The 23,639-nt window shown below is 59.4% G+C and overlaps 1 protein-coding gene across 1 annotated transcript; it reads right to left on the reverse strand.

Annotated features, from left to right (window-relative positions):
- Positions 1-1,832: 1,832 nt before the first annotated feature.
- LOC126249084 (cyclin-dependent kinase 13-like) lies at positions 1,833-15,304 on the reverse strand. Its single transcript, XM_049950735.1, has 3 exons — positions 15,099-15,304; positions 2,069-2,576; positions 1,833-2,018 (listed from the first exon to the last, which is right to left on the reverse strand). Exons 1-3 carry the CDS (start codon positions 15,302-15,304, stop codon positions 1,833-1,835), a joined length of 900 nt encoding a protein of 299 aa, XP_049806692.1.
- Between the last annotated feature and the right edge of the window lie 8,335 nt (positions 15,305-23,639).

A 23,639-nucleotide genomic window follows, 5' to 3' on the forward strand; every position in this document is an offset into this window, starting at 1 on the left:
CACTGCTCGCTGCTGCTGCTGCCTCGGCCTCCCGGTCACCGCATTCCAGTCGTTGGTGCTTCTGCTGCTGCCGCCTCTGCCACGAGGTCTCCGGTTCCCACTGCTCGCTCCTGCTGCTGCCTCTGCCTTCAGGTCACCGCGTCCCAGTCGTCGATGCGTCTGCTGCTCCTGCCTCAGCCGCCAGGCCTCCGGTTCCCACTGCTCGCTGCTGCTGCTGCCTCGGCCTCCCGGTCACCACCTCCCAGTCGTCGGTGATTCTGCTGCTGCTGCCTCAGCCGCCAGGTCTCTGGTTCCCACTGCTTGCTGCTGCTGCTGCCTCGACCTCCCGGTCACCGCATCCCAGTCGTCGGTGCTTCTGCTGCTGCTACCTCTGCCGCCAGGTTCCCGGATCCCACTGCTCGCTGCTTCTGCTGCCTCAGAATCCTGGTCGCCGCCATCCGGTGCTCGCTGCTGCTGCTGCTGCCTCGGCCTCCCGGTCGCCGCCTCCCAGTCGTTGGTGCTTCTGCTGCTGCTGCCTCAGCCACAAGGTCTCAGGTTCCCACTGCTCCCTGCTGCTGCTGCCGCCGCCTCCTGTTCGCCGCCATCTGGTGCTCGGTGCTCGCTGCTGCTGCTGCTGCTGCTGCCTCGGCCTCCCAGTCGCCGCCCTCCAGTCGTCAGTGCTTCTGCTGCTGCTGCCTCAGCCACCAGGTCTCCGGTTCCCACTGCTCGCTGCTGCTGCTGCCTCAGCTTCCCTGACACCGGATCATAGTCGTCGGTGCTTCTGCTGCTGCCGCCTCTGCCACGAGGTCTCCGGTTCCCACTGCTCGCTCCTGCTGGTGCCTCTGCCTTCAGGTCACCGCCTCCCAGTCGTCGGCGCGTCTGCTGCTCCTGCCTTAGCCGCCAGGCCTCCGGTTCCCACTGCTCGCTGCTGCTGCTGCCTCGGCCTCCCAATCACCGCCTCCCAGTCGTCGGTGATTCTGCTGCTGCTGCCTCGGCCTCCTGGTTACCGCATCCCAGTCATCGGTGCTTCTGCCGCTGCTGCCTCAGCCGCTAGGTCTCTGGTTCCCTCTGCTCGCTGCTACTAATGCGTCGGCCTCCCGATCGCCGCCTCCCAGTCGTCGGTACTTTTGCTGCTGCTGCCTCAGCCGCCACGTCTCCGGTTCCCCCTGCTCGCTCCTGCTGCTGCCTCTGCCTTCAGGTCACCGCCTCCCAGACGTCGGTGCTTCTGCTGCTGCTGCCTCAGCCGCCAGGTCTCCGGTTCCCACTGCTCGCTGCTGCTGCTTTCTCGGCCTCCCGGTCGTCGCCTCACAGTCGTCGGTGCTTCTGCTGCTGCTGCCTCAGCCGCCAGTTCTCCGGTTCCTACTGCTCGCTGCTGCTCCTGCCTCGGCCTCCCGGTCACCGCCTGCCAGTCGTCGGTGCTTCTGCTGCTGCTGCGTCAGCCGCCAGGTCTACGGTTCCGAATGCTCGCTGCTGCTGCTGCATTGACCTCCTGGTCGCCGCCTCCCAGTCGTCGGTGCTTCTGCTGCTGCTGCCTCAGCCGCCAGGTCCCCGGATCCCACTGATCGCAGCTGCTTCTGCCTCCGCCTCCTCGTCGCCACCATCCGGTGCTCGCTGCTGCTGCTGCTGCTACTGCTGCCTCGGCCTCACAATCACCGCCTCCTAGTCGTCGGTGCTTCTGCTGCTGCTGCCTCATCCGCCAGGTCTCCGTTTCCCACTGCTCGCTGCTGCTGCTGCCTCGGCCTCCCGGTCACCACATCCCAGTCGTGGCAACTTCTGCTGCTGCTGCCTCAGCCGCCAGGTATCCGGTTCCCTTTATTCACTGCTGCTGCTGCCTCGGCCTGCCGGTCACCGCCTCACAGTCGTCGGTGCTTCTGCTGCTGCAGCCTCAGCCGCCAGGTGTCCCGTTCCCACTGCTCGCTGCCTCTGCTGCCTCCGGCTTCTGGGCGCCGCCATCCAGTGCTTGCTACTGCTGGTGCTGCTGCTGCCTCGGCCTCCCAGTCGCCGCCTCCTAGTCGTTGGTGCTTCTGCTGCTGCTGCTGCTGCCTCAGCCACAAGGTCTCAGGTTCCCACTGCTCCCTGCTGCTGCTGCCTCCGCCTCCAGGTCGCCGCCATGCGGTGCTCGGTGCTCGCTGCTGCTGCTGCTGCTGCTGCCTCGGCCTCCCAGTCGCCGCCCTCCAGTCGTCAGTGCTTCTGCTGCTGCTCCCTCAGCCACCAGGTCTCCGGTTCCCACTGCTCGCTGCTCCTGCTGTCTCAGCTTCCCAGACACCGGATCATAGTCGTCGGAGCTTCTGCTACTGCCGCCTCTGCCACGAGGGCTCCGGTTCCCACTGCTCGCTCCTGCTGCTGCCTCTGCCTTCAGGTCACCGCCTCCCAGTCGTCGGTGCGTCTGCTGCTCCTGCCTCAGCCGCCAGGGCTCCGGTTCCCACTGCTCGCTGCTGCTGTTGCCTCGGCCTCCCGGTTGCCGCCTCCCTGTCGTCGGTGCTTCTGCTGTCGCTGCCTCAGCCGCCAGGTCTCCGGTTCCCACTGCTCGCTGCTGCTGCTGCTGCTGCCTCGGCCTCCCGGTCACCGCCTCCCAGTCGTCGGTGCTTCTGCTGCTGCTGCCTCAGCCTCCATAAATCCGGTTCCCACTACTCGCTGCTGCTGCTGCCTGCGACTCCTGGTCGCCGCCATCTGGTGCTCGTTGCTGTTGCTGCTGCTGCTGCCTCGGCATCCTAGTCGCCGCCTTCCAGTCGTCGGTGCTTCTCCTGCTGCTGCCAAAGCCGCCAGGTCACCGGTTCCCACTGCTCGCTGCTGCTGTTGCCTCGGCCTCCCGGTCACCGCATCCCAGTCATCGGTGCTTCTGCCGCTGCTGCCTCAGCCGCTAGGTCTCCGGTTCCCTCTGCTCGCTGCTACTAATGCGTCGGCCTCCCGGTCGCCGCCTCCCAGTCGCCGGTACTTCTGCTGCTGCTGCCTCCCCCGCCAGGTCTCCGGTTCCCACTGCTCGTTCCAGCTGCTGCCTCTGCCTTCAGGTCACCGCCTCCCAGACGTCGGTGCTTCTGCTGCTGCTGCCTCAGCCGCCAGGTCTTGGTTCCCACTGCTCGCTGCTGCTGCTTTGGTTGGTTGGCTGGGTTAAAGATGAAAGGGATCAAACTACAAAGGTCATCGGTCCCTTGTTTCATAAAAACACAGAGCACAGTGAAACTATCCACCAGTCAGGCGAAGCACTAAAAGAAAAATTCCGGGGGAAGAAAAGCCCCATAGTCCATTGTAAGACAACAAGGAAAACAGAGCACAGCAACAAAACCAACATAGAGAACAAAGGCAAAAGGAATTAAAAATGCACAGCAGAGGACTGTGGCTGGCTGATCACGAAAATAATAGGATGAGGCAGCCACTCTGCAACATGTTAAAACCTCCAGCCTAAAAGTTTAGGGTGGAGTCGAATCACAACACAAAACTAATTAAAAGAGAGAGCTCAAATGAGGGTGATGTTAAAAAAATTTAAATGGACCTATAAAGGCCGCTTGCGCGAATAAAACTTAAAACCCGATCTGCCATAGAGACATTGTCACCTAAAAGAGATGATAAAGAACCCTGGAGATTAAAAGTTCGCCTGAGGGCGGTTAAAAGAGGACAGTCCAACAATATATGGGCCACCGTCATAATCGCACCACAGCGACAATGAGGGGGGGGTCCTCTCGACGCAGCAGATGACCATGCGTCAGCCAAGAGTGACCAATGCGGAGCCTACAGAGAACCACAGAATCCCTGCGAGAGGCCCGCATGGAGGAACCCCACAGAGTCGTGGCCTCCTTTACACGCCGCAGCTTGTTGGGTACAGACAGAGTGCGCCATTCGTCTGCCCATATCCCAAAGACCCGACGGCGTAACACCGATCGGAGATCAGTTGTCGGAAGGCCGATCTCCAACGGCAGTTTGCGGGTGGCTTCTTTAGCTAACTTGTCGGCGTGTTCGTTGCCCGCTATCCCAACGTGTCCCGGGGTCCATATGAACACCACTGAACGTCCACGCTGTTCAAGAGCATGAACGGACTCCTGGATGGCAACAACAATGGGATGGCGTGGGTAGCACTGGTCAAGAGCCTGTAGACTACTGAGAGAGTCACTGCAAATGACAAAAGACTCGCCAGTGCTGGTACAAACACGCTCAAGGGCACGAAAAATAGCTGTTAGCTCTGCGGTGTAAACACTGCAGCCGTCCGGCAAGGAGCGCTGGTCTACATAGTCCGCATGAGCGTAAGCGTACCCCGCACGGCCATCAACCATCGAGCCATCGGTATAGATAACCTCAGAGTCACGGGATGCATCGAGGAGAGCAAGAAATTGGCGGCGCAAGACTGCAGGAGGAACTGAATCCTTTTGCCATTGGGAGAGGTCCAGCTGAAGCTGCGGCCGACGGATACACCAAGGTGGTGTATGTGGACGGACCTGAAAAGCAGATGGAAGAGGCAAAGACTCGAGTTCACTAAGGAGTGACCGAACACGGATCCCAATTGCGTGGCCTGATCGCGGCCGCCGGCGTGGAATATGGACTGCCGCATCGGCGGAAAGGAGACGGTAGTTAGGGTGACAGGTAGAACGACGGACGTGGGCAGCATAGTTGGCTAAGAGTTGTCGACGCCGAATGTGGAGCGGAGGAACCCCAGCCTCAGCAAGTAGGCTATTAACAGGACTGGTGCGGAATGCTCCTGTCGCCTGTCGAACCCCACAGTGGTGAACGGGGTCCAGCAGTTGCAACGCTAAGGGCGACGCTGAGCCATACGCCACACTCCCATAATCCAGTCGGGACAGCACAAGGGCTTTGTAGAGCTGCAGCAGGGTGTTACGGTCTGCACCCCAAGTTGTGTTGCTGAGGCAGCGGAGGGCATTCAGATGCTGCCAGCACTGACGTTTGAGCTCACGAATATGTGGAAGCCAAGTAAGCCGGCCATCGAACAGCAATCCCAGAAAACGGAAAGAGTCAACAACCCTGAGCATGGCATCCTGAAGATAGAGCTCATGGTGGGGATGGACAGTGCGATGCCGACAGAAGTGCATAACACAAGTCTTCGCAGGAGAAAACTGAAACCCATTGGCTAGGGCCCACGCCTGCGCCTTGCGAATGGCTCCCTGCAACCGACGTTCTGCAACACCAATGGTGGAGGAGCTGAAAAAGATGCAGAAATCGTCAGCATATAGCGTGGGTGAGACAGACGACCCTACTGCTGCTGCAAGGCCATTAATGGCCACAAGGAAAAGGGGCACGCTCAATACAGAGCCCTGTGGAACGCCGTTCTCCTGGATATGAAGTGAACTATGGGATGTGCCAATTAAAACGCGGAATGTCCGAACAGATAAAAAATTCTGAATAAAAATGGGGAGAGAGCCCCGGAGACCCCACCCGTGCAACGTGGCGAGAATATGGTGCCGCCACGTCGTGTCATATGCTCTGGAGAGGTCGAAAAAGACGGAGACGAGGTGTTGGCGCCTGGAAAAAGCAGTGCGGATTGCAGACTCAAGGAAGACCAAAGTATCGGCGGTGGAACGGCCCTGACGGAAGCCGCTCTGGCATGGAGCCAGAAGACCCCGAGACTCGAGCAGCCAACACAGCCGTCGACTCACCATGCGTTCCAGCAGCTTGCACAGAGTATTTGTTAAGCTGATGGGCCGATAACTATCCACAGTAAGCGGGTCCTTACCAGGCTTCAGCACCGGAATGATGGTACTTTCTCGCCACTGCGACGGAAAGACACCATCACCCCATAGGCGGTTGAAGATGGCAAGAACACATCGCTGACAGTCCGGGGACAGGTGTTTGAGCATCTGATTGTGGACGCCATCTGGCCCAGAGGCTGTATCGGGGCACTGTGCCAGGGTGCTCTGGAGTTCCCACAAACTAAATGGGGCGTTATACGCCTCAGGGTGGCGAGAAGCGAAAGAAAGCCGTTTGCCTTCCTCCCGGCGTTTGAGCGCGCGAAACGCAGGCGGGTAATTCCCCCACGCAGAGGCCCGAACATAGTGCTGTGCGAAATGCTCGGCGATTGCATCGGCATCGGTGGATATCGCCCCGTTGATGGTAAGCCCTGGGACACCTGTAGAGTACTGCAATCCAAAGATGCGCCGAATCTTCATCCACACCTGGGAGGGGGAAGTACGGGAACCAATGTTGGAAACGTACCTCTCCCAGCACTCCTGTTTCCGCCGTTTGATAAGCCTCCGTACCTGAGCACGGAGACGTTTGAATAAAATGAGGTTCTCCAAAGACGGGTGCCGCTTATGTCGCTGAAGAGCCCGCCGACGTTCTTTAATGGCGTCGGCGACCTCTGGAGACCACCAAGGCACCGACTTTCGCCGGGGGCACCCTAGCGAACGAGGAATGGTACGTACCGCAGCGGAAACAATCGCCGCAGTCAGTGTCTCAACCGCCACATCGATGGTACCATGGGGGAGAGATTCAACAGTGGCAGCAGAGGAGAACGTGTCCCAGTTTGCCTGGCTAAATGCCCATCTAGGCGAGCGTGCAAGGGAGCGACGCTGTGGTAGTGAAAGGAAGATCGGAAAATGGTCACTACCACACAAGACCTCGTGGACTCTCCAGTGGACCGATGGTACAAGCCCTGGGCTGCACAACGACAGATCTATGGCCGAGAACGTGCCATGCGCCACACTGAAAAGTGTGGCAGCGCCAGTGTTTAAGAGGCAGAGGTCGAGTTGGGAGATGAGATTCTCGACCTCTCTGCCTCGGCCAGTAACCTTCGTTCCACCCCACAGTGGATTGCAGGCGTTAAAATCCCCCAGGAGAAGAAAAGGCGTGGGAAGTTGGGCGACAAGTGCAGCCAATTCGGTCAGGGAGACTGCACCACCTGGAGGGAGATAGACACTGCAGACGGTTATGTCCTGGGTAGTCCTTACGCGGACAGCCACAGCTTCCAATGATGTTTGAAGGGGCACAGGAGCACTATATACAGAGGTAAGGACATACACGCAGGATCCACCTGACACACAATTGTAGGTGCTACGGTTGCAGTAATAACCCCTGTATCCACGAAGGACAGGGGTCCGCATTGCCGGGAACCAGGTTTCCTGGAGGGCAATGCAGAAAGCAGGTGTCATGCTTAGAAGCTGTCGTAGCTCAGGGAGATGGCTAAAATAACCGCCACAATTCCACTGGAGGATCGTACAAAGCGTGTCCTGTAAGGGCATGAAGGTACTGAAAAAGCAAATTACTTCACAGGGTCACATGCTGCCACCGACTGAGTGACGGACGTCGCTACAGCCATGGTTTCTGAGGAGACTGTGAGATCCAGGTCGTCAGGGGACGCAAAGAGCTCGACCTCATCCTCAGAGGCTGAACTGACAGGAAGCGTTCGTGCGGGAACCACCGGGTCCTTATCCTTCTTGGAGAGCTTCCTCTTCTCTCTCTTGTCTTTGGGAGGAGGGTTGGCATGCTGACGCATTATCGGGAACAGATGAAGAGCGGGAAGCCCTTCGACCAGCAGCTGGTGGCTTCTTCAGCCACTGGCTAGTGTCTTGGGAGACACTGGGGATGATGATGATGATTAGTGTTTTAGGGCGCACAACAGCGAGGTTATCAGCGCCCGTTCCCAAAAGTTCAATTCAGAGCCGAATTGTGAGAGAAATGTTATTGTTCAAATTGCAAGATTGGACACAGCACAGCAAGACAGGGTGATAAAACTAAAAATAAAATAGCAGTACAAACGGGTAAAAAAGGAATTAACGGTGGCTGAGTGACCACTTACAAATAATGGGTGACCAAACCACCGGACAGCACATTAAGACTGCAATCCCAATATTTTGGGAAGAAGGCCAGACATCACACAAAAACGTAAAACCCTAGCGACACTCGCCTCATTATTAGTTAAAAGAGAGGGTAGGTCTGGTGGAAAACTGAAATCTTCCCTCAAACCCGCATATAAAACACACTCAGTTAAAATATGTCGTATCGACAGCTGTGTCCCACATGTCTGACACGTTGGTGGCTCCTCACGACGTAACAGAAAACCATGTGTCAAAGGACAATGTCCTATTCGAAGCCGTGTAAGGGCTACTTCCTCAGCGCGTCGGTGGCGGAAGGAGGTGAGCCACGGTCGGACAGAATCCTTCACCGCTCGCAACTTATTATCCCTCACGTCCAGCCACTGAGCCTCCCACCAACGCATGACCTTCCGAGTCACGAAAGACGTAATGGCCTGCAGGGGGACGGAACAGCGAGCAGAAGGTGGGATGGAGCAAGCCTCCTTGGCAGCCGCATCTGCAAGTTCATTGCCAGGAATCCCTATGTGCCCTGGAACCCAGCAGAAAATTACATCCTTACCCTGCTGTTGCAAGAGCAGGAGTGCGTCCTGCACCTCTTGCACCATCCGATCTGCTGGGTACATCTGTTCAAGAGCGTGTAGAGCACTTTGGGAATCGGAGCAGATGATGAATTTCGTGCCACGATGTCGGCGCATATGCTCTAATGCTTGCAGAATGGCAAACAGTTCTGCATAGTAAACTGAGAACTGCTCCGGGAGCCCTATACGATGGACAGTATCGGGAAACACAGCAGAGCAGCCCATAAAATCACCCTGTTTAGACCCATCCGTGTAAACAGTAATAAAATCGGAATGGCGTTCTAAAATCTCAGTAAGTTTAATTTTAAAAAGGTGGTCTGGGGTACAATACTTCCTGTAAGCAGCCAGATCAAGAAGTAATCTTGGCCTTTGTAGTCGCCAGGGAGATCCCCTACTCCATCCCTGGTGGAGTACCTTAATGCCCTCCAGGTGTACTAACTCGAGACTCTCCTTCGCACGGATGCCAAACGGCTTTGTTGCCTTCGGACGGTGGCGGAAGAGACGTTCCAGTGCCGGCTGGGAAAAGGTGTTGGACGCCAATGAAAGAGGAGTGGACTTGGCCCTGTACGCGTGCCGTACCACGAGGAGAAGACGCCGAATGGACAGCGGAGGCTCTCCCGCCTCGACACACAGACTAGCAACCGGACTCGTGCGATAAGCCCCCGTTGAAAGCCTAATACCCTCATGGTGAATCACGTCCAACATTTTGAGGTAGGAAGGTCTGGCAGAGCCATAAGCTTGACATCCGTATTCCAGTCGAGGTCGCACAAAGGCCTTATAAAGTTGGAGCAGACGTGCCCTGTCAGCGCCCCAGGATCTATGACTGACGCATTTAAGGACGTTTAATGCCTTTAAACAGCGGACCTTTAGATCCTTTAAGTGTGGCAACCATGTGAGCTTCTCATCAAAAATAAGCCCGAGATATTTCACTTGTCCCATAAAGGGGAGAACAGTGTCGCCTAGTTTTAAAACAGGGAGATTAAAAAGAGAACGGGAACGGTTAAAATCTACACAAACGGTCTTCTCCAAAGAGAATTTAAAGCCTGTGGTCTTAGACCATTCCTCCAATCGCACGAGTGTCAGCTGTAATTGGCGTGTAGCAGCTGTGAGGGAGGAAGACGCACAGAAAATGGAGAAATCGTCCACAAACAAGGAGCACTGCACGGGCCGTCGTACTGTGGACGCAATACTATTGATGGCAATTGCGAAAGCTGTCACACTGAGGACACTTCCTTGAGGGACACCGTTCTCCTGCTTAAAACGGTCAGACAGGACATTCCCAACCCTATACTGAAAATATCTGTCCGACAGAAAGGATCGGATGAGTGTGGGTAGACGCCCACGGAAACCCCACTCATAAAGCTGCCGCAAAATGGTGTGCCTCCAGGTAGTATCGTATGCCTTCTCCAGGTCGAAGAAAACCCCGATAAGGTGTTGCTTACGTAGGAAAGCATCTTGTATCGCTGTTTCGAGTAGGATCAGGTTATCGAGGGTGGAATGATACCTCCTGAACCCACACTGGCAGCGGGTAAGTAAGGATCTGGATTCGAGAACCCACACCAGGCGCCGATTGACCATACGCTCAAATGTCTTTCCTACGCAGCTCGTGAGACTAATGCTACGATAGCTACTGGGTTCGGTCCGATCCTTCCCTGGTTTTAAAAGGGGAATTAAAATCGATTCTTTCCACGAACTAGGAAAGTCGCCTGTCTTCCAAATTTCATTAAAAAGTTGGAGGAGGACTTCCTTCGACCGCAGATCCAACTGCTGCAGCATGCTATACGATATCAGGTCTGGACCAGGTGCGGTATCCCGAGATACGGACAGAGCAGAGTCCAACTCCCACAAAGAGAAAGGCTGGTTGTATTCCTCAGCGTTCTTTGAACGGAAATCAAAACCAGCCCTCTCCTGTGTACCCCGATAGCGCAGAAATTCCGGGTCCTGGCTAGAATCGGCCGTAATAGTTTGGAAAGATTCTGCCAACGCCCGGGCGATGTCTCTCGGAGATGTTAGGAGACACCCCCGCTCACGTATAGCTGCTATTGGCGGTCGAGAGTATCGCCTTGAGATCCTCCTAATGGCTTCCCATACTTTGCTTGAAGACGTGGACCTATTGATGGAGTTCAGGAACTCACGCCAAGACCTCCGTTTACTCTCCCTAACGATTTGTCTCGCCCGCGCCCGTGCTATCCGGAAAGTTGTCAGATGCGCTGCAGTGGGGCACCGACGGAATCTTCTCAAAGCCGCCCGTCTATCTCTGATGGCGGTACGACAGTCGTCATTCCACCAAGGGACAGGCTGCCTCAAAGGTGTTCCCTGTGACTTTGGTATGGATACATCAGCGGCATGGTGCATCACCGCCGTAATGTGATCCACCCAATCCTGGACGCCTTCACACCGTTCAAAAACAGCCAACTGCCGGTAGAGCGTCCAGTTTCCTTTCCGGAACAACCATTTCGGCGGCTGTGCGACACGACCCATTTCAACTGGCAGATGAAGCCAGATAGGAAAATGGTCGCTGCCATGAAGGTCGTCGTCTACGACCCACTGAACAATGTCCGCAAGCACAGGCGAACAAATAGAGAGGTCTATGGCAGAAGACGAACCTGAAGCGGTGCTAAAATGCGTGGCCTGACCTGTGTTCAGCAGTATGACGTCGGAAGTCCTGAGCAACTGCTCAATCATCTGGCCTCTGGGGCAGGTTTTGTTGGAACCCCATAATGCATGATGAGCATTAAAGTCTCCTAAAATGAGAAAGGGTCGGGGTAGCTGAGCAATGAGCCGTGCGAGGGCTTCACTGTCAATGTGCTCAGCAGGTGGTAGATACAGGGAGCACACTGTGACATCAACCTGGGCCAGGATCCGAGCTGCAACCGCTTGTAGCGTTGTGGTTAAGGTCACAGGTGAGGAGTGGAACGTGTCCTTAATGAACACGGCCACCCCACCCTGAGCCCTATTACCAGTCAGGTCGTCTTTCCTGTACACGCGATATCCTGGAAGTACAGGCGTATCGGTCTCTTTAAAATGCGTCTCTTGCAAAGAGATGCAAAAGGGGTTTGCCTGTACTAACAGCCGCAATTCTGCAAAGTGAGGTCTGACTCCATTCAGATTCCACTGAAGTATGGGAGCCATATCAGCGTTTCGGTTTAGATTTCCCCCTGTCTTTGCGCCGCGCTGGTGAGGCACTTGTAGAGCGAGTGGCAGCAGAGGGGCTGCCAGGTTCTGGGGAAGAGGTATCAAAATCCATGACGATTTCCTCCTCATCAGTCAGGGATGCCATGACGACATCCGATGGCGCCTGCGGCAGGTTTGACGTCAAACGCCGTGCCCCTTTCCCTGGTCCCGTTTTCCTTGTGGAAGTCGGGGATGGGGGAAGTGGAGAGGCACTCTGTTTCTGGAGGGCCTTCGAAGGCTTCACTGGAGTTTTCTCAGCAATAGCAGTTGGTGCAGGTGGAGCAGCCTGAAGAGCTATATCGTTAGTGGGAGTGCTCTGGCAGGTACAAACGCAGGTACAGGTATTGGTGGAAGATACTGCGACGCTGGACATGGTCTGCGTCGAAGCGTCCACTTTCGACGCACGGTTCTGCACCAAGGAGGCATAGGATGTGGCAAAGACAGGGGGTTTTGTAGCCCGATACTCTTTTTTGGCTTCCACATAAGGTAGCCTCTTTGTCACCTTGATCTCCTGAATTTTGCGTTCTTCCGCAAAGACGGGGCAGTCTCTGCTCCAGACGGGATGGCTCCCAGAGCAGTTGATACACAGCGCTGGAGATGTGCAGTTGGTCCCAGCTTCATGGGCTGCCTTGCCACATATACCGCAGGTCGGTTCACCCCCACAACTCAATGTCGTATGGCCAAATCGCTGACATTTGAAACAGCGCATAGGGTTAGGTATATAAGGCCGAACCCTAAGTCGGAGAAAACCAGCCAGAACGTATTCAGGTAAGACAGGCGAATTGAAAGTCACAATGAAGGTGGCAGATTTCTCAAGAACTCCATTATTCCTACGTGTCCTTTGTTCCACGTCTACAATCCCCTGCGTTGCCCATTCTTGCTTCAGCTCGTCGACACCGATATCCATTAAATCACGGCAGGTGACAACGCCTTTACTGGAGTTGAGGGAATTGTGCAACTCGACAGTAATATCATACTCGCCTAACTTGGTTGACTTTCGAAGCAGCTCCACTTGCTTTGCCCTAGTAGTCTCAACTAACAGGGTACCATTCCTCAGGCGTTTGATAGATTTCAGTGTACCTGCGAGTCCTCCTAAACCTTTATGTATGTAGAAAGGAGACACTTTTTCAAATGAGCCCTCCTTCCTCTTAATCACGATGAAAACATTGTCATTAACGACTCCAAGAGCCCTGTTACTCTTTTCCATCTGCATATCGGGAGGACTAGCCTCCCTCATGCGCTTGACTGATTGCGAAGTTGGTGAAGGAAAATACGTGGTTGCCATGTGCGTCCCACGAGCAGCTAGGGAACGAAACGTCAGCCCAGACAGAGCCCCGCATGCCTGGGTAAGCCTTATACAACTGAGGTGCGGCAGGTTCCTCAGAGGTCGCCCGCTAGCGACTGTTCCACCTCAACAGCCATGCATCTTATCGGCGCGCAGCACACCTTAAGATTGAAGGGTTTTTTATAGAGGTATGCACCATCCTCGCGATCCAGGCAATCAAGCCAAGATCCCCGGTCCCTGCGACACACAACGTTCCACCGTTGCGCCACACGGTGGTCGCTGAAGCATGCCCAGAGCTTACGGTGTCAGAGGACTGGCGGCGCACACCAGTCCACAGCTCGGGGACCCCGGGTTCGCCAAGCCCGTACCCAGCAAATAAATGCTGAGTCCCCTGAGGGGGAGACACTGGGGAAGTCCTTGGAAGGGACTCCCCCAAGGGATCCCTTCCGAACAAGTGAGGCCGGAGGAGGCTGTTGCGTCTCCGGCTGAGCAGCCGGAGAGAGCTGTCGCTTCCCCAGCTGAGGAGCCGGAGAGGGCCGTCGCCGCTCCGGCTGAGAGGTGGGGACTGATGTCCCCGGTTGCTTGGGGCGCACTGCTCCCAAACTGGGTGTTTTTGGAGCAGTGGAAGAGAGAGTGGCCTGTCCCAGCGGTGGGGCAGACGTGACTTGAGTTCTCTGTGGGCCAACAGAGAAGGGAGTCTGTGCAGGAGCTGGTGGCGGCAGTGTGACGGTAGCATAACTCCTCAACATAGGTGTGGGGTTGAGTCGTTCTAGCTTCTTCTTTGCCTCTTGGTAACTTAAACGGTCAAAGGTCTTAATTTCTTGTATCTTCCGCTCTCGTTGATAGACTGCACAGTCTGGTGAGCAGGGAGAATGATGCTCCCCACAGTTAACGCAGGTGGGAGGCGGAGCACATGGAGCATTAGGATGCGGAGGTCGTCCACAATCACGACACGTGGGGCTGGCAGTGCACCTGGAGGACATGTGTCCGAATTTCCAGCACTGGAAGCATCGCATAGGGGGCGGGACATAGGGCTTGACATCGCACCGGTAGATCATGACCTTGACTTTCTCAGGCAAGCAGTCGCCCTCGAAGGCCAGGATGAAAGCACCGGTAGCGACCCTATTATCCTTCGGCCCCCTAAAGACACGACGGACAAAGTGTACACCTCGTCGTGCCAAGTTCTCACGTAGCTCGTCATCAGACTGTAGCAGAAGATCTTTATGAAAAATAATCCCCTGGGCCAAATTTAAGGACTTATGAGGAGTGACAGTAACGGGGATGTCACCGAGCTTCTCACAGGCGAGTAATGCCTGGGACTGTGCAGATGAAGCTGCTTGTATCAGAATGGCCCCGCTTCTCATTTTGGAAAGAGACGCCACTTCCCCAAACTTATCTTCGAGATTGTGCACAAAGAAAAGAGGCTTAGTCCCCAAAAACGAATCCCCATCAGTTTTGCTGCATACAAGGTATCGTGGCGAATACGGCTCCTGTCTGTCTGCAGCCCGACGTTCCTCCCATGGTGTGGCTAGGGATGGGAACGATTTCGGGTTATATGTCACGGCGTTAAATTCCACCTTACCATGCTTAGAGACATTGGCGGTCGGGCGACCACCAGATTGAGATTTCACCCACTTCATTGCGGGGCATCCGCCCCGATGCCACCAACTCCGACCAGGGGCTATCCCCACGGGCGCCACCCAGCCACAGCAAAGGCCACCTGGCAGGATGGCCGTTGCTGGGAGTCCCGATGCCCCAGAGAGACGGGCATCTACTCCTTGGCTTACGTGGGGAGGTGTCAGCTCAGGCATCGGCAGTACGATCCCTGTGTTGTCAGGGGGCTACAACCTAGAGGGTACATGACGACCCCACCACAACGGGCTGGCTACCGTGCAGGATTTTGGGTGCCATGGGTAGTCCATAGTGATCATGGGTGCAGATGGTGACGCACTAAGGGCGTGACGTACACAACCCATCAGGTGTGTATGCCCAAAATGAGGGATGAAGGGTGCAGTGACGACGCCAAGACGATCAAGAGTGCCAAGGCCTTAGGGCACAGAGGACTGATGGTGCACCACGCAAGGTGTCCTTTCCCAAGAGGCTCGTACTTCTGTGGAATTTGGAAAAATGGAGGTCAAACCCTAATGGCGACCATCACATTAAGGCCCAAACGTTTGAGACTCCTTTTAGTCGCCTCTTACGACAGGCAGGATTACCGCGGGCCTATTCTAACCCCGAACCCGCAGGGGGGTGACCTTCCGGTCGCCACCTCCCAGTTGTCGGTGCTTCTGCTGCTGCTGCCTCTGCCGCCAGCTCTCCGGATCCCACTGCTTGCTCCCGCTGCTGCCTCCGCCTCCGAGACACCGCCATCCGGTGCTCGCTGCTGCTGCTGCTGCTGCTGCTGCTGCTGCTGCCTCAGCCTCCCGGTCGCCGCCTCCCAGCCGTCGGTGCTTCTGCTGCTGCTGCCTCAGCCGCCAGGTCTCCGGATCCCACTGTTCCCTGCTGCTGATGCCCCGCCTCCTGGTCGCCGCCATCCGGTGCTCGCTGCTGCTGCTGCTGCCTCGACCCCCCGGTCGCCGCCTCCCAGTTGTCGGTGCTTCTGCTGCTGCTGCCTCAGCCGCCAGGTCTCTGGTTCCCACTGTTCGCTGTTGCTGCTGCCTCGGCCTCCCGGTCACCACATCCCAGTCGTCCGTGCTTATGCCTAAGCCGCCAGGTCGCCGGCTCCCACTGCTCGCTGCCGTTACTGCCTCGGCCTCCCGGTCACCGCATCCCAGTCATTGGTGCTTCTGCCGCTGCTGCCTCAGCCGCTAGGTCTCCGGTTCCCACTGCTCGCTGCTACTAATGCGTCGGCCTCCCGGTCGCCGCCTCCCAGTCGTCGGTACTTCTGCTGCCGCTGCCTCAGCCGCCAGGTCTCCGGTTCCCACTGCTCGCTCCAGCTGCTGCCTCTGCCTTCAGGTCACCACATCCCAGTCGTCCGTGCTTATGCCTAAGCCGCCAGGACTCCGGTTCCCACTGCTCGTTGCTGCTGCTGTCTCCACCTCTTGGCCCCCACGTCACGGTGCTCACTGCTACTGCTGCTGCTCCTACTGCTGTTGCCTCCTTCTCCTCGTAGCCGCCATCCGGTGATCGCTGCTGCTGCTGCTGCTGCTCTCTCAGTCTCCCAGTCACCGCCTCCCAGTCGTCGGTGCTTCTGCTGTTGCTGCCTCAGCCTCCAGGTCTCCGGTTCCCACAGCTCGCTTCCGCTGCTGCCTCCACCTCTTGGGCCCCACGTCACGGTGCTCACTGCTACTGCTGCTGCTCCTACTGCTGCTGCCTCCTTCTCCTCGTAGCCGCCATCCGGTGCTCGCTGCTGCTGCTGCTGTTGCTCTCTCAGTCTCCCAGTCACCGCCTCCCAGTCGTCGGTGCTTCTGCTGCTGCTGCCTCAGCCTCCAGGTCTCCGGTTCCATCTGCACGCTGCTGCTGCTGCCTCGGCCTCCTGGCCGGCGCCATCCACTGTTTGCTGCTGCTGCTACTGCTGCTCCCTCGGACTCTCGGTAGCCGCCTCCCAGTCGTCGGTGCTTCTGCTGCCGCTACCTCAGCCGCCAGGTCTCCTGTTCCCACTACTCCCTGCTGCTGCAGCCTCAGTCTCCTGGACGCCGCCATACGGTGCTCTCTGCTGCTGCTGCCTCAGCCTCCCAGTCGCCGCCTCCCGGACGTCGATGCTTCTGCTGCTGCTGCCGCAGCCGCCAGATCTCCGGTTCCAACTGCTCCCTGCTGCTGGTTCCTTCCCCTCCTGATCGCCGCCATCCGGTGCTCGCTGCTGCTGCTGCTGTTGGTACGTCGACCACCCGGTCGCCACCTAACAGTCGGTGCTTCTGCTGCTGCTGCCTCAGCCGCCAGCTCTCTGGTTCCCACTGTTCCCTGCTGCTGCTGCCTCCGCCTCCTGGTAGCCGCCATCCGGTGCTCGCTGCTGCTGCTGCTGCTGCTGCATCGTTCTCCCGGTCGCATCCTCCCAGTCGTTGGTGCTTCTGCTGCTGCTGCTGCCTCAGCCGCCAAGTCTCCTGTTCCCACTGCTACCTGCTGTTGCTGCCTCTGTCTCGTGGTCGCCACAATACGGTGTTCGCTGCTGCTGCTGCTGCTGCTGCCTCGACCTCCCGGTTGCCGCCTTCCAGTCATCGTTGCTTCTGCTGCTGCTGCCTCAGCCGCCAGGTCTCTGGTTCCCACTGCTGGCTGCTTCTGCTACCTCGGCCTCCGGGTAACCGCATCCCAGTTGTCGGTGCTTCTGCTGCTGCTGCCTGAGCCACCAGCTCTCTGGTTCCCACTGCTCCCAGCTGCTGCTCCTTCCGCCTCCTGGTAGCCGCCATCCGGTGCTTTCTGCTGCCGCTGTTGCTGCTGCCTCGTCCTCCCAGTCGCATCCTCCCAGTCGATGGTGCTTCTGCTGCTGCTGCCTCAACCGCCAGGTCTCCGGTTCCCACTGCTCGCTGCTGCTGCTGACTCCGCCTCCTGGTCGCCACCATCCGCTGTTTGCTGCTGCTGCTGCTGCTGCTGCTGCCTCGGCCTCCCGGTCGCCGCCTCCCAGTCATCGGTGCTTTTGCTGCTGCTGCCTTAGCCGCCAGCTCTCCGGATCCCACTGCTCCTTGCTGCTGATGCCTCTGCCTCCTGGTAGCCGACATCTGGTGCTCGCAGCTGCTGCTACTGCTGCTGCTGCTGCCTCGACCTCCCGGTCGCCGCCTCCCATTTTTCGGTGCTTCTGCAGCTGCTGCCTCTGCCGCCAGGTCTCCGGATCCCATTGCTCGCTGCTGCTGCTGCCTCCGCCTCCGGGACACCGCCATCCTGTGCTCGCTGCTGCTGCTGCTGCTGGTGCCTCGACCTCCCGGTCGCCGCCTCCCAGCCGTCGGTGCTTCTGCTGCTGCTGCCTGAGCCGCCAGGTCACTGGTTCCCACTGTTCGCTGTTGCTGCTGCCTCGGCCTCCCGGTCACCGCATCCCAGTCGTCTGTGCTTCTACTGCTGCTGCCTCAGCTGCCAGGTCTCCGCTTCTCACAGCTCACTGCAGCTCCAGCCTCGGCCTCCCGGTCACCGCATCCCAGTCGTCATTGCTTCTGCAGCTGCTGCCCTAGCCGCGAGGTCTCTGGTTCCCACTGCTCACTGCTGCTGCTGGCTCCGTATCCTGGTCGCAGCCATCCGGTGCTCGCTGCTGCTGCTGTTGCTGCTGCTGCTGCCTCGACCTCCCGGTCGCCGCCTCCCAGTTGTCGATGCTTCTGCTGCTGCTGCCTCAGCCGCCAGGACTCCGGATCCCACTGCTCCCTGCTGCTGATGCCCCGCCTCCGGGTCGCTGCCATCTGGTGTTCGCTGCTGCTGCTGCTGCTGCTGCCTCGACCCCCCGGTCGCCGCCTCCCAGTTGTCGGTGCTTCTGCTGCTGCTGCCGCAGCCGCCAGGTCTCTGGTTCCCACTGTTCACTGTTGCTGCTGCCTCGGCCTCCCAGTCACCACATCCCAGTCGTCCGTGCTTCTGCTGCGGCTGCTTCAGCCGCCAGGTCTCCGGTTCCCACTGCGCGCAGCTGCTGCTGCCTAGGCTTCCTGGTCACCGCATCGCAGTCAACGGTGATTCTACTACTGCTGCCTCCGCCGCCAGGTCCCCAGATCCCACTGCTCGCTGCTGCTGCTGCCTCCGCCTCCTGGTCCCCGCCATCCGGTGCTCGCTGCTGCTGCTGCTGCCTCAGCCTCCAGGTGGCCGCCTTCCAGGCGTCGGTGCTTCTGCTGCTGCTGCCTCAGTCGCCAGGTCTCCGGTTCCCACTGCTCGCTGCTGCTGCTGCCTCAGCCTCCCGGTCGCCACCTCCCAGTCGTCGGTGCATCTGCTGCTGCTGCCTCAGCCGCCAGGTCTCCGGTTCCCCTTGCTCGCTGTTGCTGCTGCCTCGGCATCCCGGTCACCGCATCCAAGTCGTCAGTGCTTCTGCTGCAGCTGCCTCAGCCACCAGGTCTCCGGTTCTCACAGCTTACTGCTGCTGCTGCCTCCGCCTCCTGGTTGCTGCCATCCGGTGCTCGCTGCTGCTGTTGCTCCTGCTGTCTTGGCCTCCCAGTCGCCGCCTCCCAGTCGTCGGTCCTTCTGCTGCTGCTGCCTAAGCCGCCAGGTCTCCGGTTCCCACTGCTCGCTGCTGCTGCTGCCTCGTCCTCCCGGTCACCGCATCCCATTCCTCGGAGCTTCTGCTGATGCTGCCTCAGCCGCCAGGTCTCCGGTCCCCACTGCTCGCTGCCACTGTGCCTCCGCCTCCTGGTCGCCGCCTTCCGATCCTCGCTGTTGCTGCTGCTGCTGATGATGTCTTGGCCTCCCGTTCGCCGCCTCCCAGCCGTCAGCGCTTCCGCTGCTGCTGCCGCAGCAGCCAAGTCACCGGTTCCCACTGTTCGCTGCTGCTGCTGCCTCGGCCTACAGTTACCGCATTGCAGTCGTCGGAGCTTCTGCTGCTTCTGCCTCAGCCGCCAAGTCTCCGGTTCCCACTGCTCGATGCTGCTGCTGCCTCGGTCTCCCCATCACCGCAGCTCAATCGTCGGTGCTTCTGCTACTGCTGCCTCAGCCGCTACGTCTCCGGTTCTCACTGCTCGCTGCTGGTGCTGCCTCGGCCTCCCGGTCACTGCTTCCCAGTCGTTGGTCCCTCTGCTGCTGCTGCGTCAGCAGCCAGGTATCCGGTTCCCAGTGCTCGCTGCTGCTGCTGCCTCGGCCTGGCGGTCCCCGCATTCCAGTCGTCGGCGCTTCTGCAGCTCCTGCCTCTGCCGCCAGGTCTCCGGTTCCCACTGCTCGCAGCTGCTGCTGCCTCTGCCTCCTGGACACCGCCATCCGATGCTCGCATCTGCTGCTACTGCTGCTGCTGCCTCGGCCTCCCGGTCGCCGCCTCCCAGTCGTCGGTGCTTCTGCTGCTACTGCCTCAGCCGCCAGAATTCCGGTTCCTACTGCTCGCTGCTGCTGCTGTCTCCGCCTCCTGGTCGTCGCCATCCGGTGCTCGTTGCTGTTGCTGCTGCTGCCTCGGCCTCCCGTCGCCGCCTCACAGTCGTCGGTGCTTCTGCTGATGCTGCCTCAGCCACCAGAAATCCTGTTCCCACTGCTCACTGCTGCTGCTACCTCAGCCTCCCGGTCACCGCATCCCAGCCGTTGGTGCCTCTGCTGCTGCTGCCTCAGCCGCCGGGACTCTGGTTCCCACTGCCCGCTGCTTCTGCTCCCTCGGCCTCAGGTCAACGCATCCTAGTTGTCGGTGCTTCTGCTGCTGCTGCCTCCGCCGCCAGGTCACAGGATCCCACTGCTCGCTGCTGCTCTGCCTCCGCCTCCTGGTCGCCACCATCTGGTGCTCGCTGCTGGTGCTGCTGCCTCAGCCTCCCGGTCGCCGCCTCCCAGTCGTCGGTGCTTCTGCTGCTGCTGCCTCAGCCGCCACGACTCCGGTTCCCACTGCTCGCCGCTGCTGCTGCCTCGGCTTCCCGGTCACCGCATCCCAGACGTCAGTGCTTCTGCTGCCGCTGCCTCAGTCGCCGGGTCTCCGGTTCCTACTGCTCCCTGCTGCTGCTGCCTCCGCCTACTCGTCCCCGCCATCCGGTGGTCGCTGCTGCTGCTGCTGCTGCTGCCTCGGGCTCCCGGTCTCCACCTCCCAGTCGTAGGTGCATCTGCTGCTGCTGCCTCAGCCGCCAGGTCTCCGGTTCCTAGTGCTAGCTGCTGCTTCCTCGGCCTCCCGGTCACCGCTTACCAGTCCTCAGAGCTTCTGCTGCTGCTGCCTCAGCCTCCTGGTCTCCGGTTCCCACTTCTCGCTGCTGCTCCTCCTCGGCCTCTCAGTCACCGCGTCCACGTCGTCGGTGCTTGTGCTGCTGCTGCCTCAGCTGTCAGGTCTCCGGTTCCCAATGCTTACTGCTTCTGCTGCCACAGCCTCCCGGTCACCGCATCACAGTCGTCGGTGATTCTGCTGTTGCTGCCACAGCCGCCAGGTCTCTGGTTCCCAGTGCTCGCTGCTGCTGCTTCCTCCGCTTCCTGGTCCCTGCGTCACAATGCTCGCTACTACTGCTGCTGCTGCTACTGCTGCTGCCTCCGCCTCCTGCTCGCCGCCATCCAGTGCTCGATGCTGCTGCTGCTGCTTCCTCGGCCACACGGTCACCGCCTCCCAGTCGTCGGTGCTTCTGCTACTGCTGGCTCGGAAACCTGGTCACCGCATCCCAGTCTCCGGTGCTTCTGCTACTGCTCCCTCAGCCGGCAGCTCTCCGGTTGCCACTGCTCGCTGATACTGCTGCCTCGGCCTCCCGGTAACCGCAACCCATTTGTCAGTGCTTCTGCAACTGCTCGCTCAGCCGGCAGCTCTCCGGTTCCCAATGATCACTGCTGCTGCGACATCAGGCTCCCGGTCACCGCATCCCAGTCGTCGGTGCTTCTCCTGCTGCAGCCTCTGACGTCCAGTTCTCTGGCTACCAGTGCTAGCTGCTGCTGCTGCTGCTGCTGCTGCCTCGCCCTCCCAGACACCACATCCCAGACGTTAGTGCATCTGCTGATGCTGTCTCAGCTGCCAGGTCTCCGGTTCCCAGTGGTCGCTGCTGCTGCTGCCTCAGCCTCCCGGTCACCGCATCCCAGTCGTCGGTGCTTCTGCTGCTGCTGCCTCAGCCGCAAGGTCTCTGGTTCCCACTGCTCGCTGCAGCTGCTGCCTCCGACTACTGGTCGCCACCATACGGTGTTCGCTGCTGCTGCTGCTGCTGCCTCGGCCTCCCGGACGCCGCCTCCGAGTCGTCGGTGCTTCTGCTGCTGTTGCCTCAGCCGCCAGCTCTCTGGTTCCCACTGCTCCCTGCTGCTGCTGCCTCCGCCTCCTGGTAGCCGCCATCCGGTGCTCGCTGCTCCTGCTGCGGCCTCGGCCTCCCGGTCGCATCCTCCCAGTTGTTGGTGCTTCTGCTGCTGCTGCCTCAGCCGCCAAGTCTCCGGTTCCCACTGCTCGCTGCAGCTGCCGCCTCGGCCTCCTGGTCGCCGCCTCCCAGTCGTCGGTGCTTCCGCTGCTGCTGCCTCAGCAGGCACGTCTCCGGTTCCCACTGTTCACCGCTGCTGCTGCCTCGGCCTCCCAGTCATCGCATCCCAGTCGTCAGTGCCTATGCTGCCGCTGCCTCAGTCGCAGGTCTCTGGTTCCTATTGCTCCCTGCTGCTGCTGCCTCCGCCTACTGGTCGCCGCCATCCAGTGCTCGCTGCTGCTGCTGCTGCCTCGGATTCCCAGTCGCCACCTCCCAGTCGTCGGTTCATCTGCTGCTGCTGCCTCAGCCGCCAGGTCTCCAGTTCCCACTTCTCGCTGTTGCATCTGCCTCGGCCTCCCGGTCACCGCATCCCTGTCGTCGGTGCTTCTGCTGCTGAAGCCTCAGCCGCCAGGTCTCCGTTTCCCTGTGCTTGCTGCTGCTGCTGCCTCGGCCTCCCGGTCAGCGCATCTCAGTCATCGGTGCTTCTGCTGCTGCGGCGTCTGCCGTCAGGTCTCCAGTTCCCACAGCTCACTGTTCCTGCTGCCTCGCCTCCAGTCACCGCATCCCAGCCGTCAGTGCTACTGCTGCTGCTGCCTTAGCTGCCAGGTCTACGGTACCCACTACCGAGAGCTGCTGCTGCTTCGGCGTCCCGGTCACCACATCCCAGGCGTCGGTGCTTCTGCTGCTGATGCCTCAGCCGCCACGTTTCCGGTTCCCACTGCTCGCTGCTGCTGCTGCCTCCGACTCCTGGTCGCCCCCATCCGGTGCTCGCTGCTGCTACTGCCTCGGCTACCCGGTCGACGCATCCCAGTTGTCAGTGCTTCTGCTCCTGCTGTCTCAGCTGCCAGGTCTCCCATTCCCAGTGCTAGCTGCTGCTGCTGCCTTGGCCTCCTGGTCGCCGCATCCCAGTCGTCGGTGCTTCTGCCTCTACCACCTGGTCTCGGCCTCCCAGGGCTCGTTGCTGGTGCTGCTGCTGCCTTTGGCCTCCCAGTCGCCGCACGCCCAGTCGTCGGTGCTTCTGCTGCTGCTGCCTCTGTAACCTGGTCTGCGCCTCCCAGGGCTCACTGCTGCTGCTGCTGCTGCCTCGGTCTCCCGATCACCGCCTCCCAGTCGGCTCGGATTCCCTTTCTCCGCATCCCAGTCACCCGTGCCTCTGCTACTGCTCCCTTAGCCGCCAGGTCTCCGGTGCCCAGTGCTCGTTGTTGCTGTTGCTGCTGCTGCTGTCTCGGCCTCCCGGTAACCGCATCCCAGTCGTCAGTGCTTCTGCTGCCTCAGCCGCCAGGCCTCCGGTTCCCAATGCTCGCTGCTGCTGTTGCCTCGGACTCCCGGTCACTGCATCCCAGTTGTCGGTGCTTCTCCTGATGCTGCCTCATCCGTCCAGTTCTCTGGCTCCCAGTGCTAGCTGCTGCTGCTGCTGCTGATACTGCCTCGCCCTCCCATACACCACACCCCAATCGTTTGTACTTCTGCTGCTGCAGCCTCAGCTGCCAGGTCTCTGGTTCCCAGTGGTCGCTGCTGCTGCTGCCTCAGCCTCCCAGTCACCGCATCCCAGTTCATAGGTGCTTCTGCTGCTGCTGCCTCAGCCGCAAGGTCTCCGGTTCCCACTGCTCGCTGCTGCAGCTGCCTCCGCCTACTGGTCGCCGCCATCAGGTGCTCGCTGCTGCTGCTGCTGCTGCTGCTGCTGCCTCGGCATCCCGGTCGCCGCATCCCAGTCGTCGGTGCTTCTACTGCTGCTGCCTCTGCCACCTAGTCTCCGCGTCCCAGGCCTCGCTGCTGCTGCTGCCTCGGCCTCCTGGTCACCACATCCCAGTCGCCAGTGCATCTGCTGCTGCTGCTTCAGCCGCCAAGTCTCCAGTTCCCACTGCTCGCTGCTGGTGCTCTCTCGGCTTCCCGGTCACTGCATCCTAGTCGTTGGTGCTTCTGCTGCTGCTGCCTC

The sequence above is a fragment of the Schistocerca nitens genome, chromosome 3 (assembly GCF_023898315.1).
Source record: "Schistocerca nitens isolate TAMUIC-IGC-003100 chromosome 3, iqSchNite1.1, whole genome shotgun sequence".
NCBI lineage: Eukaryota > Metazoa > Arthropoda > Insecta > Orthoptera > Acrididae > Schistocerca > Schistocerca nitens.